The sequence below is a fragment of the Equus quagga genome, chromosome 12, assembly GCF_021613505.1.
Source record: "Equus quagga isolate Etosha38 chromosome 12, UCLA_HA_Equagga_1.0, whole genome shotgun sequence".
Taxonomy (NCBI): Eukaryota; Metazoa; Chordata; class Mammalia; order Perissodactyla; family Equidae; genus Equus; species Equus quagga.
Genome location: NC_060278.1, coordinates 97,972,520 through 97,989,683, shown reverse-complemented (window position 1 = coordinate 97,989,683; position 17,164 = coordinate 97,972,520). Strand labels below are relative to the sequence as shown.

The 17,164-nt window shown below is 47.7% G+C and overlaps 1 protein-coding gene across 1 annotated transcript in view; it reads left to right on the top strand.

Annotated features, from left to right (window-relative positions):
- ZMYND8 (zinc finger MYND-type containing 8) overlaps positions 1-17,164 on the top strand; it is a 100,243-nt gene that overhangs the window by 41,784 nt on the left and 41,295 nt on the right. The window contains exons 8-9 of the mRNA XM_046678053.1: positions 3-34; positions 5,913-6,394. Of these exons, the coding sequence (XP_046534009.1) occupies positions 3-34; positions 5,913-6,394 (514 nt within the window). The remainder of the gene's footprint in view (positions 1-2; positions 35-5,912; positions 6,395-17,164) is intronic.

The window sequence follows — 17,164 nt, the reverse complement described above, 5'->3', positions numbered from 1 at the left end:
AGGTCGATGCCCGTTTCTTTGGACAACATGACAGGTGGGAGTTAAAACAGGCTTCAGACGTGTGGCTTTAACTGAACCTTTGATGCTGTCACTGGGTACGAGATGGGGTGGAGGGTATTGCTATTATTTTGTTTATTGTCATGATACCAACCAGTGATTTTGTAATTTAAAACTATTTTCCTGTGCTGTGCAGCCTGATAATGCGTCGGCTTCAGGTTTTTCAGGTATGTTAGAAAAGAATCTCGCTTTCGTGGTTTTGTTGATGAAACCAGCCTCGGAACAGGTTCCATGGCTATTTTAAGTGCTGCTGTTCCTTTTTTGGGTTTTCTGGAGTAAATTAAACCGCCACGCAAATTGCTTTTCAAAAATAATGCTTTCCGGGATCAGAAGTGTTTTCCCAGATTGCCGGTGAATGAATCTCCTATCATTGTGCTGGGTTCCCTCCTGTTCCCTTTTCTCTGAAGCTAAAATGGGAAATTATAAGGGGTTGCTGTTTTGACAGCTGCCAGCCCTCCCTCGCAGCCTTTCTGCCTTCCCCTTTTCCTCGTTCACAGCCAGGTGAATTATTCCAGCTAATGCGGTTCCTTTTCTGTAGCCCCATGTACCTGAGAACCACAGGTCAACGGAGATGAGCAGTAGTTAATATCTTACTTCCTTTTTCACGAGTTACATTGTGATTAAATGAGGCAAAACATCTTTGAAGCCCTACCAAGCAAGCAGTTTGAGAAAGTGTTAGTTTGTAGAGGAGAATATTTAAAAGACATATTCTAAAAATTACACACACCCAGAGAATATACAGAAAATACAGTTTATAATTCTAGGGTTTCTTTTGAGGAAGATTAGCCCTGAGCTAATATCTGCTGCCAATCCTCCTCTTTTTGCTGAGGAAGACTGGCTCTGAGCTAACATCCGTGCCCATCTTCCTCTACTTTATATGTGGGACACCTGCCACAGCATGGCTTGACAAGCCGTGCCATGTCTGCACCTGGGATCTGAACTGGCAAACCCCGGGCCACTGAAGTGGAACGTGCTCACTTGGCTGCTGTGCCACTGGGCTGGCCCCACAGTTTATAATTCTAAACACCAGAAGCTGAAATATTGCTCTCTCTGTTAAATTTTGCTTGTCATCTTTCAAATCAAGAAGAGAGTGAATTCCAAAGGAATCTGCCAGATCATTTGCCAGGAATCCTGGCACCCCATCCATCGTCAGGAGACATAATGGAAATTAGCTGAGATGGTCCTGGGTTCAATAGGAATTTTACGCTTTATTTGATTTTGACCACTTTTGTTGGAATTCTCTCCAAAAGTCATTTATTCATTCATTCAAAGAAATATGTATTTGGTGCCTGCTGGGTGCCAGGCCGTGTGCTAGATGCTGGCGACACAGGAGCAAGCAGGCAGACGCTGCCCCTGCCTGTCGGAAGGCTGACATCTTAGTAGGGAAGAAAGATTAAATACAAGGAAACAAGCAGGCAAGCTGATCTTGGGTCAGGAGGTGACAGTGGGGCCGAGTGAAGATGTGGGTAGAGGGACCAGGGAGAGCAGAGATTGGGCAGGGGAGGGCCAAGGCCCGGCATGCTCCGGAAAAGCCCAGTGTGGTTTGAACAGGAACAGGGAGGAGAGAGCGGTGAGAGATGGGGTCAGGATGCCGGGCAGGACCCGGATCGCAGGGGCTGTGCAGGAGGCTGGCTTTTATTTGAAGAGCAGGAGGAATTGGTGGCAGGTTGTACATTTTCCTGCCTCTTCGTTAGAGCAGGGCCGTGTTAACCATCTCGATGATTCGGGATTGTTTTTATTCTGTAGTGTCACACTGCAGCTATACGTAGGATGCGGGTGGCTGGGGGCAGGCAGTGCTTGCCTCGTCACCGGCTGTTCCCCGACCCTCAGTCTTTGATTTTGCTCTCTCAGCTGTGCCCACTCCGCACCGACCTCGTCCTCCCACCTGACTGACAGCCACTGGGGGCGGCTGAGGGGCACGCGCTTTGCTAGCCTTGGTTCCAGAGGCTGTTTCCCCTGAGCATGCAGGTGTAGGTTGGTTCTGGTTGCGAGCCGTCCTGGAAGCTGGACCCCCTTGTGTTTTGAAAAAGACAGCAGCATAAGTCTCCTGCCCAGGAGATTTTCCTAACCCCCGTTGGTGTCTTCTGTCCCCTTGCAGGCAATGTGCCAAGCTGTTGGGCTCATCTTGGGGGAGGGCTGCTCGTTGGGGGAAATTGTTAAGGATGTGCCCCAGTGGCCGAGGAAACCTACCTTGGAGTTGTAGGAATGGGGCAGGCGGTCACTGACAGCTGTTTCGGAAGGCACTCCCAATAGGAGAAGTGTCCCTCCCTCCCTGGAGATGTTCTTAAAGCGGAATGGGCCAGGTTTGTTGACGACCTGCTCTGAATCAGACCCGGGAATGTGACGCAGCGATTTACAGGGAGGCTGTGGGAGCTGCAATATGCTGTCCCTTTCTCCGGGACTCGCTTCCGGGTCGTAGAGCCAGAAGTCGAGCCTGGACGTGTGTAAGCGAAATAGGTCAGGACGGCAGAGTGAGAAATACCACAGACCATCCCATGTTCGTTGTCAAGTTCATAAATACTAGAGAGAGCCCGGGGAGGCCCTTGCACAAGTCAAGGCATGTTCTAAAGAGTCTCGTCACGTGCTTTTGTCCTTTGAAAGATTTTGCTTTTTTGAAGCTTTATTTTGCTCACACACATAAATAAAAAATGTGGAAAATATTTTGCTAAATGCCTGCAGAGCTAAAAAAGAAGTAGCCTTAATTGAGTGCCTGCCATCCAGCAGGTCCTGTTTTAAGGGCTTTTGGTAGAAGCTGCTTTTATACCCATTTTACTGATAAGAAAACTGAAGCCCAGTGCTAGGAAGGAGCTCACCTGCGTGATTCTGTGGCCTCTCCTGACACTGTCCCCCAGACGATTTATATTATAAAGCCAATCTGATTTCCCTGTAAGTGTTTTCTGGGCCCGCTTTAAGGAAGAGGAACACTTTTCCTGAAATCTCTCACCAGGCAACTTGGTTGAAGACGCTTGGGAACCTGGGAGGAAGCAGTGGAGGATGCCAGACAAGTGTGTAGGGGAAAGGTGCTCGCAGCAGTGCCTGGCCGACCAGCTCCTGCTGGTGCCAAGACTCGCTTCGGTGCATTTCATTTGCCCCCCTTGGCGACCCTCCAGGTTGGGGCCCATCCTCCATTTCACCGATGACAGGGCTGAGGCTGGCTCAGGAAGGGGGGAGTCACTTCTTGGGGGAGCCAGGGGACCCTGACGGCTCCTCAGAGCCGCCCTGTCTAGTCTGGGCTCCTGCCTACCCAGTCGTGACCCGCGGAGTCTCCCCTGAGGGCGCTTGGCTCCTGTTCAGCCCTGTTCCCTCTGGCTGCAGATGTGAGTGCTCAGGTCTCTGCAGAATGACAGCAGCAAGTCGGAGTGGAGGAGAGGCGGAATTTCCAGCACTCGGAGAGAGCAGCCAGGTTTTTGAGGGTGTTTGGTTTTACTTTGTGTCATAGTCTAGTGTCACCAAGAGTTGCAGCCAGCCAGCCCGTGCCCTGAATTCTGCCCCGTGGCCCCACCTTATTTCTCCTGGGTCATTTTCTCTTAAAAATAGGAATGAAATGCCAATTGTTAAAATGTAAACATAATATAGGAAGTCCGTGTTTTCTGCTGTTCTTTATAACGTTGGAAGACTTGGTGGCGTTGGGTCCAGATTCCTCCCTGGGCACTTTTGATAGCGCCCGCGTCGACGGTGCTTGGAGCAGAGTGGCCGTGAGTTCTCTGCTTCCCCACAGTCCGCTTTGCTCCCTGATCCTTTATACTGGGCTTGAGTTGACAGTCTGTGAAGTCCAGAAGGTGTCCTTGGGAAAGCTCCTTCCCACCAGATTCCCAGCTGCAAACTGGGTTGCGGCCGGGGGATCACATGTGATGAGGCCGCGTCCTGGATGTCCTGTGTCTGCTCTGCCCTCACCCGTGGTGGTTGGTTGTGTTCTCATCTCCTGCCTGCAGTTGCTCAGGTCGCTAATTCCAGAAAAGCAGCCACTGGTGTCTTTGCTCTCATGGGTTTCTGGCAAGCACGCTGGGACGTGGGGTATGGAAGGCAGGAAGACGGAACCAGCCTGCATTGGGAGGTGCAGGGCATACCCCACTGCCAAAGGCCTGTCTGGATATTTTCCATGTGAATGATCTCGCCTTCAAACCACGCGCCTCCTTTTAGAGTTATGGGTTTCCAACGTTTCCTCCTAGTCCCATGTAGAATCCCAATTTGAAAAGAGAAAAGTTGGGGCCGGCCTAGTGGCGCAGTAGTTAAATTCACACATTCCGCTTCAGCGGCCCGGGGTTTGTGGTTCGGATCCTGGCTGCGGACATGGCACCGAGTGGCAAGCCATGCTGTGGTAGGCATCCCACATATAAAGTAGAGGAAGATGGTCACAGATGTTAGCTCAGGGCCAGTCTTCCTCAGCAAAATAAAAGAGGAAGATTGGTGGCAGATGTTAGCTCAGGGCTGGTCTTCCTCAAAAAAAAAAAAAACGAAGAAGAATGAAAAGAGAAAAGCTCTTCATGTCTAGCGCAGAAGAATGAGATTTGGGGGACTAATTCTCTTTTTGGAGGGGTGGTCTAGGGTGCACTGTTTTTTCTTAGTCTCTACCAACCCAAAGCCAAAGGAGATTTGTTTTTTTTTAATGAATTAAGTGAGTATTTTAATTTGTTAAATTCTATTGAATTTAATTTAGTTGAATTCATTAAAGTCTATTGAAACTTTTAATGTTTTAGCTAAGCTTGTTGTTCATGTTCTGTCCCTGTGACAGAACGTGCCCATTACGTGTTAATGGTTAATCATTTATTGACCATTCAGACCAAGTCATTTTTTTTTTAACAAATCAAATTTTTTTTTTTTTAAAGATTTTATTTTTTCCTTTTTCTCCCCAAAGCCCCCCAGTACATAGTTGTATATTCTTCATTGTGGATCCTTCTAGTTGTGGCATGTGGGATGCTGCCTCAGCGTGGTCTGATGAGCAGTGCCATGTCCGCGCCCAGGATTCGAACCAACGAAACACTGGGCCGCCTGCAGCGGAGCGTGCGAACTTAACCACTCGGCCACGGGGCCAGCCCCCAGACCAAGTCATTTTTAAAAAATGGAATATGTATTTAAGAATCTTGGTAAACATAACTAGGCTAGTTTGGTTTGCATTAAGGAAAAAACAATTCTGGAAACAACCTAAATATCTGTAGACAGGGGAATAGGTAAGGAATGTGTGCTGTGTACATATAGTGGAATAGTGTTCAGTCTTAAAAAGTGTGTGGCAACATGGATGAATCTTGAGGATGTTATACTGAGTGAAATAAGCCAGTCACAGAAAGACAAATACTGTGTGATTCCGCTCATACGAGATGGTGTCTAAAATAGTCATATTCATAGGAGGAGGAAATGAGGAATTACTAATCAACGGGCATAAAGTTTCAGTTAAACAAAATGAGTACGTTCTAGATCTGCTCGACAACCTTGTACCTGTAGAGTCAACAATAACCTATTGCACATTTAAACATGTGTTATGAGGGTAGAGCTCATGTTAAGTTGTTCTTACCACAATAATTTTTTTTTTTTTTTTTGGTGAGGAAGATTGGCCCTGAGGGAACACCTGTTGCCAGTCTTTCTCTTTTTGCTTGAGGAAGATTGTTGCTGAGCTCACATGTGTGCCAATCCTCTTCTGTTTTATGTGGGATGCCACCAAGATGTGGCTTGACAAGGAGTGCATGGGTTTGCACCTAGGATCCGAACCTGTGAACCCCAGGCCACCGAAGCGGAGCATGTGAATGAACTTAACCACTATGCCAGCAGGCTGGCCCCAAAATTAAAAAAAAAAAAAAAAAAAAAGAGGAATCTTGGAAAGGACCAAAGTTGACTTAAAGTCTCTCTTTTTGTATTCTTAGGGCCTGGGTTCCAATAAATAATTGCTACCTCATGTCTAAAGAAATTCCTTTTTCTGTGAAAAAGACTAAAAGCATCTTCAACAGTGCAATGCAGGAGATGGAGGTTTATGTGGACAACATCCGAAGGAAGTTTGGGGTGTTTAATTACTCTCCGTTCAGGACACCCTACACGCCCAACAGCCAGCACCAGATGCTGCTCGACCCCACCAACCCCAGCGCTGGCGCCGCCAAGATCGACAAACAGGAAAAGGTCAAGCTCAACTTTGACATGACGGCGTCCCCCAAGATCCTCATGAGCAAGCCCATGCTGAGCGGGGGCACGGGCCGCAGGATCTCCTTGTCGGACATGCCTCGCTCCCCCATGAGCACAAACTCTTCTGTGCACACGGGCTCCGACGTGGAGCAGGATGCGGAGAAGAAGGCCACTTCCAGCCACTTCAGTGCGAGCGAGGAGTCCATGGACTTCCTGGACAAGAGCACAGGTCAGCCCCGGGCGGGGGAGGGTGGAGGAGGCCCCTGGGACGCGGGGTTCCCATCGGTGCCACACCTGCTGGGTCCTGGCTGGCGAGCATCACAGAAGCAAAGGGAGATGCAGGGGCTTTTGTTCCGGTGGGGCACATTCAAATTTTCAGCGAGTAACCCAATGGGATTCTTGGTGTTAGGGACCAAAAACTGAGAAAAGTGGTCCCCCAAGGCCAGCGGGAGGTCATGCTTAGCAGTGGGCAGAGTTTATTTCCAAACCGTTTAGAACCCAACAGTTTCCTGTAACAGTTTTTTCTTTCTCAGGAATTTTATTTTAGTTGAAACATTATTTTTCTGTCAAAACTGTACATTCACGTTACTTAAGGCTTAAATAGGAGAGCAACACGTGAGGGAAACAGTCTCTCCCTAGAGCAGTCTCCCTTCTTAAAGGTCACCCTGTTTGACAAGCGTGTTGCATTTTGAGACTTGCCATGGGAGAGAGGTGAAGAGCGAAGATGTCGGTCTCCAGTCCCAGCCCAGCCGTTCCGGCCGTGTGGCTTAGGCAAGCTCCTTAACCGCTTGGTGCCTCAGTTTCTCTGACATGACATAATCATAGGACCTGCCTCATAGGTTCTTGTAGGGATCAGCACACCATGGGTTTAGAGCGGTGCCTGAAATAAAGCTGCAAAAATGTCAGCTACTACGTTCTGTCTTATGATGGTTGCTGGTCAGATGCCTGCACGGATCAGAGAGCTGATGCAAATGAGGGATGCAGGCGAGTGTAAGAAAGCAGTCCTGACTTAAATTGAATTCTTTCTGCCCCAACAGAATTTGGTTGCATGTTAGACACTTAAGAACTTGACTCCTTCTACAAGGAAATGGGTTTACGCTCATTTCCTGAAACACGGCCTTCACTGTTGGTTCTTTGTTGTTCTGCCTTTGAGAGTCACAGAAGAGCTTGCGCACACACGAAACGTGATGATAAAGGCGTCCGACTCCCAGCTCTGGGCTGGGGAGACTGTCGAGGGGCCAGCGACTGGTGGGCCGTGGGGCTGCTGCTCCATTTCATGGGCTTCAGCCCGTGTTCACTGTGCAGCGCTGTGGACTCATGGTTTTCAGATCTTAACGTTTTTCCGAGAGATGGGAAATCTGCATTTTTATATAAAATCTCCAGTTATTCAATGTCTGCTCAAAATGTCTTAGAATATTTTCTTGAATGAATAAAGCATCTCTGTAGGTTGAACCACCAGTTGTTTTTGTTTTTTTGGAGAGGAAGATTGGCCCTGAGCTAACATCTGTTGCCAATCTTCCTCTTTTTGCTTGAGAAAGATTGGCCCTGAGCTAACCTCTGCGGCAGTCTGCCTCTATTTTGTAAGTGGGATGCCACCACAGTGTGGTTTGATGAGCCATAGGTAGGTGCACGCCTGGGATCTGAACCCGTGAACCTGGAGCTGCCGAAGTGGAGGGCGCAAATTCAACCACTACGCCACTGGGCTGGCCCCTGAACCACCAGTTTTAGACTTCTGGCCAAAGCGTTGACCTTGGAGAGCCTTTCAGACTCCCTCTGTCCTTCCCATCCTCCCTCTGTTCCTCGCTCCTTCCCTTCTTCACATAAGAACTCTTTAAGGAGCAGGCGGCAGTGCTTTCAGAGACCATCAGTGCCCCCAGAAGACAAAACGATGGGAACTTGGTTAGTTGTGAACTCAAAGAATCCCGCCCGTTTTGATTGTGCCAGTTCTTGTTTCCGGTTGGTTGGTTAGTTTCAGGAACTAGTTGTAGCTGCTCCCAAATGGCTGTCGGTGGGTAAGGAGAGTGAAGTGCCCGTGGCTCTTGGTTCTTCAGAGGAAAGGCCGCGGTCTCTTTCTCCAGGGTGATCACAGCTGCGTGGGTCCTGGCTCCTCACAGTCGCGGTTTAGAGCTTTCTTCTGGGATGACCGTAACTTGTAACTTGTGTTGACATCGTTTCAGGAAAAAAACCCCCTTTTGTCCCTTGGTTTCTAACTTCAAAGCTTACTTTGATTCCATGACATGGTTCCATTTAAGCCGAGTTAACAAAGCCTGGGGTGTAGTCACACAGATTCCTTGGCCAGTCAGTTCCCGTGGAGGACGCGCTTGCGAGAAAGTGGCAGCGATGGCAGGAATCGCTGTGGCCTCAGCTTTCATCGCTGTGATTTTTGCCAATTCTAGTACCACCTACCTTATCACATTCTTAGATGTTAAATCTGCAACTTAGCTTTATCCTAAGCTAAATGAAATGTGTCAGCTCCTGTGTTGAAATAGTTTGTTGTGTTTTTTCCAATATTCGTGGAATTAAGACATAACTTATAAAACGTGTGGGTCTGTGAACCACTGTTGGTTTTCTTGCACCATATTTCAGGAAGTAGTTTCATAGGAATATGAGAACACGTATAATGTGTTTAATTAAGCTTCTGTCTTCCCTCGGGAGGTACAGAGGTTGAAGTGATGTCAGAATTCCTGACAAAATCCCTTATCATTTGAGTGGCTTTTTAGGTTACAAGTTAGATCCCCCATTTCAGTAGACTTTAATGTCTTCCCAAAATATAATCCTTTTGCCCGTATGTGCTGGGGTCATTTTGCTAATCGTGAGTTAGATGTCCGATGGGTAGTATAGGAAGAGAGGGTGATGTTCAAAATTATTTTAATCTTACACATGGCCCTTTTTCTGTAAGGAGCCAGATAGTAAATATTCTAGTTTTGTGGGTCTCTGTCACACTGTGCAGGTATTCCACACTGTTGTCATTGTTACTAAAGCATATTGCCATGGGCAGCATGTGGCTGACTCTGAAATTTGAATTTCACATAATTTGTTTATTTCGTGAACTGTTCATTTTATTTTCAACTATGTAAAAATGGGAAATACCCTTCTTAGCTTGCGGGCATGCCAGAACAAGGGTTATGCCAGACTTGGCTCATAGGTTGGTTTGCCAACCTGTATTATAGGCTAAGAGTTAGAAGAAACGCCAAGTCAGCCTCCCCATTTTACAGAAGGCAAGTTGAGAACCCTGTGAAGATGTGGGGAGGGGCCCGTGTCCCCAGAGCAGCCAGAACCTGAATCTGGACCTGTTTTCTTTCACTGCACCCTACTGCCCTCTGCTGTTAGCAGCGATCATAGCATTTAGTGGAATATTTATTGAAATTTAGTATAATAATAATATTCTCTCCCCACAATCAGGGAGAGTATAATTGGGATGAGATTGTATGAGAAAAGATCATCATAGGATGGGAAAACCTTGTTAGTGTCAGCAATGAGAATTTTGTAGCCAGCAACATGAAACTACAAGTTGAACCAGGTAAGTTATTGAATAAAACTTTTACGAGAGTTTAGAAACTTTCCTTTGGGGATCGAGAGCTCGGAATCATGGGTCTATGGTCCTTGGAACTGGAGTTAGCTTTCTGAGAAGCACTGTTCTCAGCCAGAAGCCTTTCGCTTGTGGTGCCCTGGAACCCTGTCATCTTCATGGTCAGAGGGGTTGATGTGCTCAGTGATGTTACTCTTTGCTCCTGTAGCCAGACCTCCTGGCCGGAATTGATGCCTTTGCCCATTTTGGCTTTCGGGATCCTGAGTTAAGTTATTAATGTATGTTGGGGTGAGACCCCTGAGGCCTGCATTTCACCCCCCTCTCCCCCCCCGAGCTAATGATCCTCTGGTCTTATGGCTCCGTGTGGGTTACTGTTTAAGGAGAGGGGAAAACGCTTTTGTATACTCCCTTTTTGCTGTGAAACCAATACGGATGTGTCGTAAAATAATTGTTAATTACAAAAACCACCTCCCACAGTCAGCCCTTAGATGCCGTTTCCAGGACTTCCGTGCTGGTTTATACGTCATACCCTCCAGCTGAAACCCAGCCACTTCAGAGGTCAGGCAGATACGGGAATGAGCGAGGTTGGGAAGTGGGAGGGACGGGAGTGACCTAGAGCAGAAGTGCGCTCCTCCTCATGACCGATTGCACATGGGCGTGTGCCCGTGTGCGTAACACTTCCCAAAGCAGTGCTTACTCACCCTTTGCGTGATGCACTGAGCGAGACAAGTGTGCCTTTTCTGAAGGGCACTGGGGGCCTTTTCCTCCTGCTGGTTCGAACCACATGGGAATGTGGGCTCAGTATTGCCAGATTTCTGGTAGTTCAGGAGAGGTCTCAAATATTTTTTTAAAATGCCAACTACCCCAACGTTTACTTATTGGCTCAAATTAAAAAAAAAAAATCTAGGGGCCTGCCCAGTGGCGCAGCGGTTAAGTTCGCACGTTCTGCTTCTCAGTGGCCTGGGTTCGCCAGTTCGGATCCTGGGTGTGGACATGGCACCACTTGGCAAAAAGCCATGCTGTGGCAGGCATCCCACGTATAGGGTAGAGGAAGGTGGGCATGGATGTTAGCTCAGGGCCAGTCTTCCTCAGCAAAAAGAGGAGGATTGGCAGCAGATGTTAGCTCAGGGTTAATCTTCCTTCAAAAAAAAACCCCAGCTATATATTGCATCAAATGCATCTATGAACTACTTGGTTCATGTCTGGTGTAGCCTCTAGGTTTTTTGTGGGATTTTTTTTGCTGAGGAAGATTTGCCCTGAGCTGACACCCATTGCCAATCTTCCTCTTTTTTTTTTTTTTTTTTGCTTTAGGAAGTTTAGCCCTGAGCTAATATCTGTGCCAGTCTTCCTCTATTTTGTATGTAGGGTGCTGCCACAGCATGGCTGATGAGTGGTGTAGGTCCACACCTGGGATCTGAGCCCCTTAAGCGGAGGGTGCTGGACTTAACCACTATGCCATGGGGGTGGGCCCCTCCAGGGTTATCTTTTTTAACTTAGCCTTGTGTTCTGGATACTTTTCCATGTTAATAAAAACCCTTCAAAACAGCATTTCCGTCCTGTCGTCGACCCTCCAGCGATTCTCCACTCTGTAGCTCACCTGTGTGGGCCACCAAGCGTTGAGCAAGACGCAGCCCTTTGAACGTATAGGTGGTTTCCGAGATTTTATAAGTGGAGGAAATTTAGCACGAATCATTAACTCCTCCACCCCAGCCCACCCTGAGTACTGTGTGTGGAGGGAAGGGTGTTTTTTCTGATTTAATTCCTAGATGTGTTTCATGTAGTCAGAATGGCACTTAGCACCGGCTAGGATTTTGTAAATGTAGTTAAATAAATGATGGGTTTTAGCCCACACTTGTGCATTGTACATCAGAGTATAAAATCTGATTAAATTATTTGTGACTTCAAAGGCAATTAGTTCTTCCTTTGGGCAAGATTTATGGCTTTCTAAAAGGATTGGCATCTGTTTCAAAGCTTAATTGAAACTAGCATTTCTAAATGTCTTTTTGCTTTTGAAAATGTCTGGTGTGATTTAAAACAGGGTTTCTCAATCTCAGCACTGTTGACATTTTTGGCTAATAATTCTCTGCGGTGAGGCCGTCCTGTGCCCTGGAGGAGGTTTAGCAGCATCCCTGGCCTCCACCCACTAGATGCCAGTGGCACTCCTGCCCACAATTATGACAGCCAAAAATGTCTCCAGACCTTGCCACGTGTCCCCTGGGGGGCATAGTTACCCCCCAGTTCCCATTGAGAACCATCGACTTAAGGTGTTATGCTTTTGAATTTTAGCACTGATGACAAAATTCTGTTTGCTTAACATTCATCTTTGAAGCTCTTCAATATTTAATTTTGTATCTTTTTTCTTTTCTTTTTTTTTTTGAGGAAGATTAGCCTTGAGCTAACATCCACTGCCAGTCTTTCTCTTTTTGCTGAGGAAGATTGGCCCTGAGCTAACATCCGTGCCTATCTTCCTCTACTTTACATGTGGGACACCTGCCACAGCGTGGCTTGATAAGCGGTGCATAGGTCTGCACCTGGGATCTGAACTTGTGAACCCTGGGCCACTGAAGCGGAATGTGCAAACTTAACCACTGTGCCACTGAGCTGGCCCCCTAAAAGTGTTTTTAAAAGGGCAAAATGGCCCATAATTTAAATACCTTTAGTTACCTTTTTTTTTAATGGTAGAAGTAATACATACACATGGTTAAAATGAAGACAAAACCAAACCCCAGGCAATATTAGAACAGTAGAAAAAGGTATAAAATAAAAGGTAAAGGTGTTTTTACTGCCACATTCTGAGCTCCAGTTTTTTCCCAAAGTTTACCACTATTGAGAGTTTATGGAATCTTCTTAGAAAAGAAGTGCATATGCTTTTAGGAAACGTTTACTCATGCAGGGGCATTTCTATACACACTTTATTTAACTTCTTTTTTTCATGCCTGTATTTGTGGGGACTACACCTTGTCAGGTCATACAGATCTGCATCTTTTTTTTTAAAGTGTGTCTAGCATTTACACCGTACTTTATTTGGCCAGGCTCTAGTTCACAGACATTTATCAGCCCTCTCCCAGTCCTTTGCTATGATAAGTATCGTTACAGCGAAACTTCTGGTGCGGGTACTGTGTCGTGGCGGCACTTACACGTGGCTCTCTGGGGGCATTCCTAGCAGTGGGACTTTGGGGTCCGAGTGTTCTGTACACTATAATTTTGGATAATCTCAGTATCACCTAAGTGCTCTGCTGACGGGCGACAATTCCCCTGAGTGTTGCTCCTGTCTCACCAGCCTCCACACCAGGTGGTGGTTTATGAAACAAGTTTACCGGTCGGGTGAAAAGGATGGAGGATGCGTGTCCCCTTATCTGCATTCATTCCGTGGAGCTCAGTGATCTCTCTCCACCTGTTCATGGCCCACGAGTGTTGTTCTGTGAGCTGCCTATGCATCTCTCTCCTTTGGATTGTTAATCACTCTGTTAGCATACCTTGTTGCTAGTTGCGGCATAATATCGAGAAGATCGTTTAAATTGGTATCTTTGCATGAAGAAGATTTATTTTGATTGTCATTGTCATTTCGTTACTGCTTTTCATGACCACAGTAAGAAGAGAAATGGAGATCTCATCCTTCAATTACTTATCTTGCGCGTTTGCTCGCGCTGTGAATGTCTTAGGTGTCCTACGTGGTGTCTGAGCCGGCAGGGACCCTGCTCTCCTGGAGCTGATATGCTCGTGGCAGAAGGGGGACAGTAAACAGCAGGCACCTGGGCCGCCTGAGAGGGGGCCAGTGGGGAGGGCTCCGGGGAGGTGGTGTTTGAGCTGGGCCTGAACACCGAGAGTGCCAGCCCGTGTGATCCGGGTGGGGCAGGGCCCTTCCTCCTGAATCCCAGGTATAAAGGCGGGAGGTGGGAGCAGACTTGATCTGGGAGGAACAGCACAAGGGTCAGTGCGGCTGGAGATTCCAGAGTGAGGCAAGGAAAGGTCGGCCGTGCAGTTGTATTTCTTCTGGGGGATGGGACGCCTTCGGATGGTGTTAGATGGGGAGTGAAGTGCTGTCATTTCTGTGTTACGGTGCCTTCCTGGCTGCCGAGCGAGGGTCCTCGGGCGTGGGATGCTGTGGCAGACGCCAGGGGGCCGTGGGATGCTCTTCCAGGGTCTCAATGGGACATGATGGGCGAGGGCGTGTTTTTCAACCTTTTTCTTTCATTTTTCTCCACTAAGGAGCCATTTTAGATGTTTTCTTCCTAATTGTCCTCCCATGAAATTTTTTTTTAAATGGAGGTGAAATTCACCTAGCATACAGTTAACCATTTTAAAGTAAACAGTTCAGTGGTAAGTGGCATTTAGTACATTCACAATGTTGTGCAACCACCACCGTTATCTAGTCCCAAAACATTTCCATCACTGAAAATAAAACGCTGTACCCAATCAGCAGCCGCTCCCCACCACCCCTGTCTGTGCTGCACCACTCGCCCCTGGCAGCCATCAGTCTGCATTCTATTTGTATAGATTTACCTATTCTGGATATCTGATTGGCGTGAACTCATGCCAAATCTGACCTTTGGGTCCGGCTCCTTAGCATAATGAGTTCAAGGTCATCTGCGATGCATCAGAAGGTCTTTCCTTTTTCTGGCTCAGTAGCGTCCCATTGTGGAGCTACCACAGTCTGTCTATCCATGGATGGGCACGTGGGTTGTTCCCCGCTGCGGGCTGCTGCGACGGTGCTTCTGCGAACGCTCATGTATAGGATTCGTTTGAGCAGTGTCCAGTTTCGGTTCTTTTTGGTGTGTCCCTGGCAGTGGACCCTCATGAAATTGAAAAGTATTATCTGTTTTTGTGCTGCATGTGTATCTGTGCTTTAGACATGAAAAGAGTGAGCTTTTAGTTTCACGCCCTAAGAACTCCCTTTTGCCCCTGCGGCCATGTTGCCCCCGTGGAGAATGTGCGGACGCGGGTGATGTTGGTGGAGAGGGAGAGCGGTGGTGAGGTTGGGGATGTATTTTGGAAGTGGAGTGCAGACGCCTTGCTGAAGAGTAGGGTAAGTTGAGGCAGGGGAGCAAAGGAGGAATTGAGGCGGTCTAGATGTGGTGGGCCTTGAACAACCGGGTGAGTGTTATAGCAGTAACTGATAATGGGGAGGTCGAGGCAGGTAGAGGGTCTTCCACAAATGGGGGAGGTGGGGTGGGTGGCAGTCAGGGGTGGGCATGGGCCATCGCCTTCTCAGAGGAGAGCTTGGCAGTGTGGGACCCGGGCTTGTAGGTGACCCCGAGCTGCTGTCCTTTTGAAGCCCTGCATCCTAGATGCCTGTGAGGGTGGTCCCTGCCCTCTGCTGGCCGCGTGGAGAGGGCACCAGACCCGTCTGCACCGGAAACCAGTGTGCTCTTATTCTTGCCATATCCAAGGGCTATGTTAAAAAAAGTTTTTTAGGGCTGGCCCCGTGGCCGAGTGGTTAAGTTCGCGCGCTCCGCTGCAGGCGGTCCAGTGTTTCATTGGTTCGAATCCTGGGCGCGGACATGACACTGCTCATCAAACCACGCTGAGGCAGCGTCCCACATGCGAGAACTAGAAGGACCCACAACGAATGTACTGGGGGGCTTTGGGAAGAAAAAGGGAAAAATAAAATCTTAAAAAAAAAAAAACTTTTTAAAAATTTAGAATGTATTTCTTAAACCATCAATACTTAAGTTTTATTAACAAAGGAAACTTTATATGTCTGTGAAATTAAAGAGTCATTGTTCCAATTATCCTTCTTTTTTTCTGCTTTTTTTGTCTTCCCAAATCCCCTCAGTACATAGTTGTATATTTTTTAGTTGTGGGTCCTTCTAGTTGTGGCATGTGGGACGCCACCTCAGCATGGCCTGATGAGTGGTGCCATGTCCGCGCCCAGGATCCGAACCTGCGAAACCCTGGGCCGCCGCAGCGGAGCGCGTGAACTTAACCACTCGGCCACGGAGCCAGCCCCCCAATTATTCTTTTTAAACTACAGATGAATATATATATGCAGCATTATAAAAATAATGATTTTCCCTGTGTTCTTGCTAAAGTCCCCTGCAGGACACGTGGGCCAGGGCTCGGCTAGACCACCTGCCGGCCTCGCCTTTTTACTTTTCTAACATGACCCATGAGGCAGGCGGATGTGACTCGCGTGGTTGGGCTCTGTGTGCAACAGCACGTCCACGTGGTTCTCTTTCTGCACGTGGAGGGGTCGGGCTTCAGTGTCCAAGGTCCCTGCACTCCCCCAGGCGGCACTTTTGATGATGTGAGACCCTCCCTCCCACACCTGCTGCTCATTTGCTAAAGAGAACACAATCAGAAAGGCCCTGGTCTTTAATCCTCGCAGGCAATGCATGACACCCATGTTTTCAGCCACTGCAGATCTCCTGGAAACAGGTAAAACATAAATGAGTGAATAATAATAAAAAAAAAATTCCTAATACTAAAGATTTTCTTGGTGATACTTAAATTTTTTGAAATGGCTTTGTCTTTATTCTTGTTTCTTTGTGGACAAGTTATGATATCAGTGGTAGGAACAGTAATTATAATAACAGCCCTCAGTTGCGAGAATGTTGTATGCTGGGCCAGGCATTTGCTAAACCTTACAGTAAAACTCATTTCTTCAAAATAATTTCTGGGGCCGGCCTGGTGGCGCAGCAGTTAAGTGCGCATGTTCCACTTCGGTGGCCTGGGGTTCCCTGATTCGCATCCTGGGTGCAGATATGGCACCGCTTGGCAAGCCATGCTGTGGCAGGCATCCCACATAGAAAGGAGAGGAAGATGGGCACGGATGCTAGCTCAGGGCCAGTCTTCCTCAGCAAAAAGAGGAGGATTGGCAGCAGATTTTAGCTCAGGGCTAATCTTCCTCAAAAAAAAAAAAAAAAATTCTTACGTTTGTTGAGCACTTGCTAAGCACTGGTTGGCGTGGATTGGCTCATCTCATCCCACTTCCTCTCCTCATTGGCAGGTGAGGTCAGGGATGCCCAGAGACACGCCTGCATCATCCCTTTGTGGAGTTACCAGCCTCAGCCCTGTTACATTTGGGGCCAAAGATAGTTATTTGTTGTGGGGAGCTGTGCATTGTAGGATGTTGAGCAGCATCCCTGGTCTCTGCCTACTAGATGCCAGGAGGACCCCCCTCTCCGAGTGTGACAACCAAAAATGTCTGCAGACGTTGTGCAACGTGCCCTGGGGGCAGAGTCCCTCCTGGCCGAGAACCACTGGTTTAGATGATTGAAACCAAAACCCTGGAGGTTAATTGGGAAATACAAAATAATACTGCACTAATAGCAAACAGTAATATTGCACTTGATAGATGCCAGCACTGTTAGATGATTGCTTCATTTATTTGGCCCTTACAGCTTCATGAGGCAGGTACTTTCATCCACCCTTTTGTATTATCAGTATCCCTCTTTGTGGCTACCAGGAAAGGAGATTCAGAGACGTCAGGTAACTTGCCCAAGGTCACACAGCAAGTGATCAGCAGAG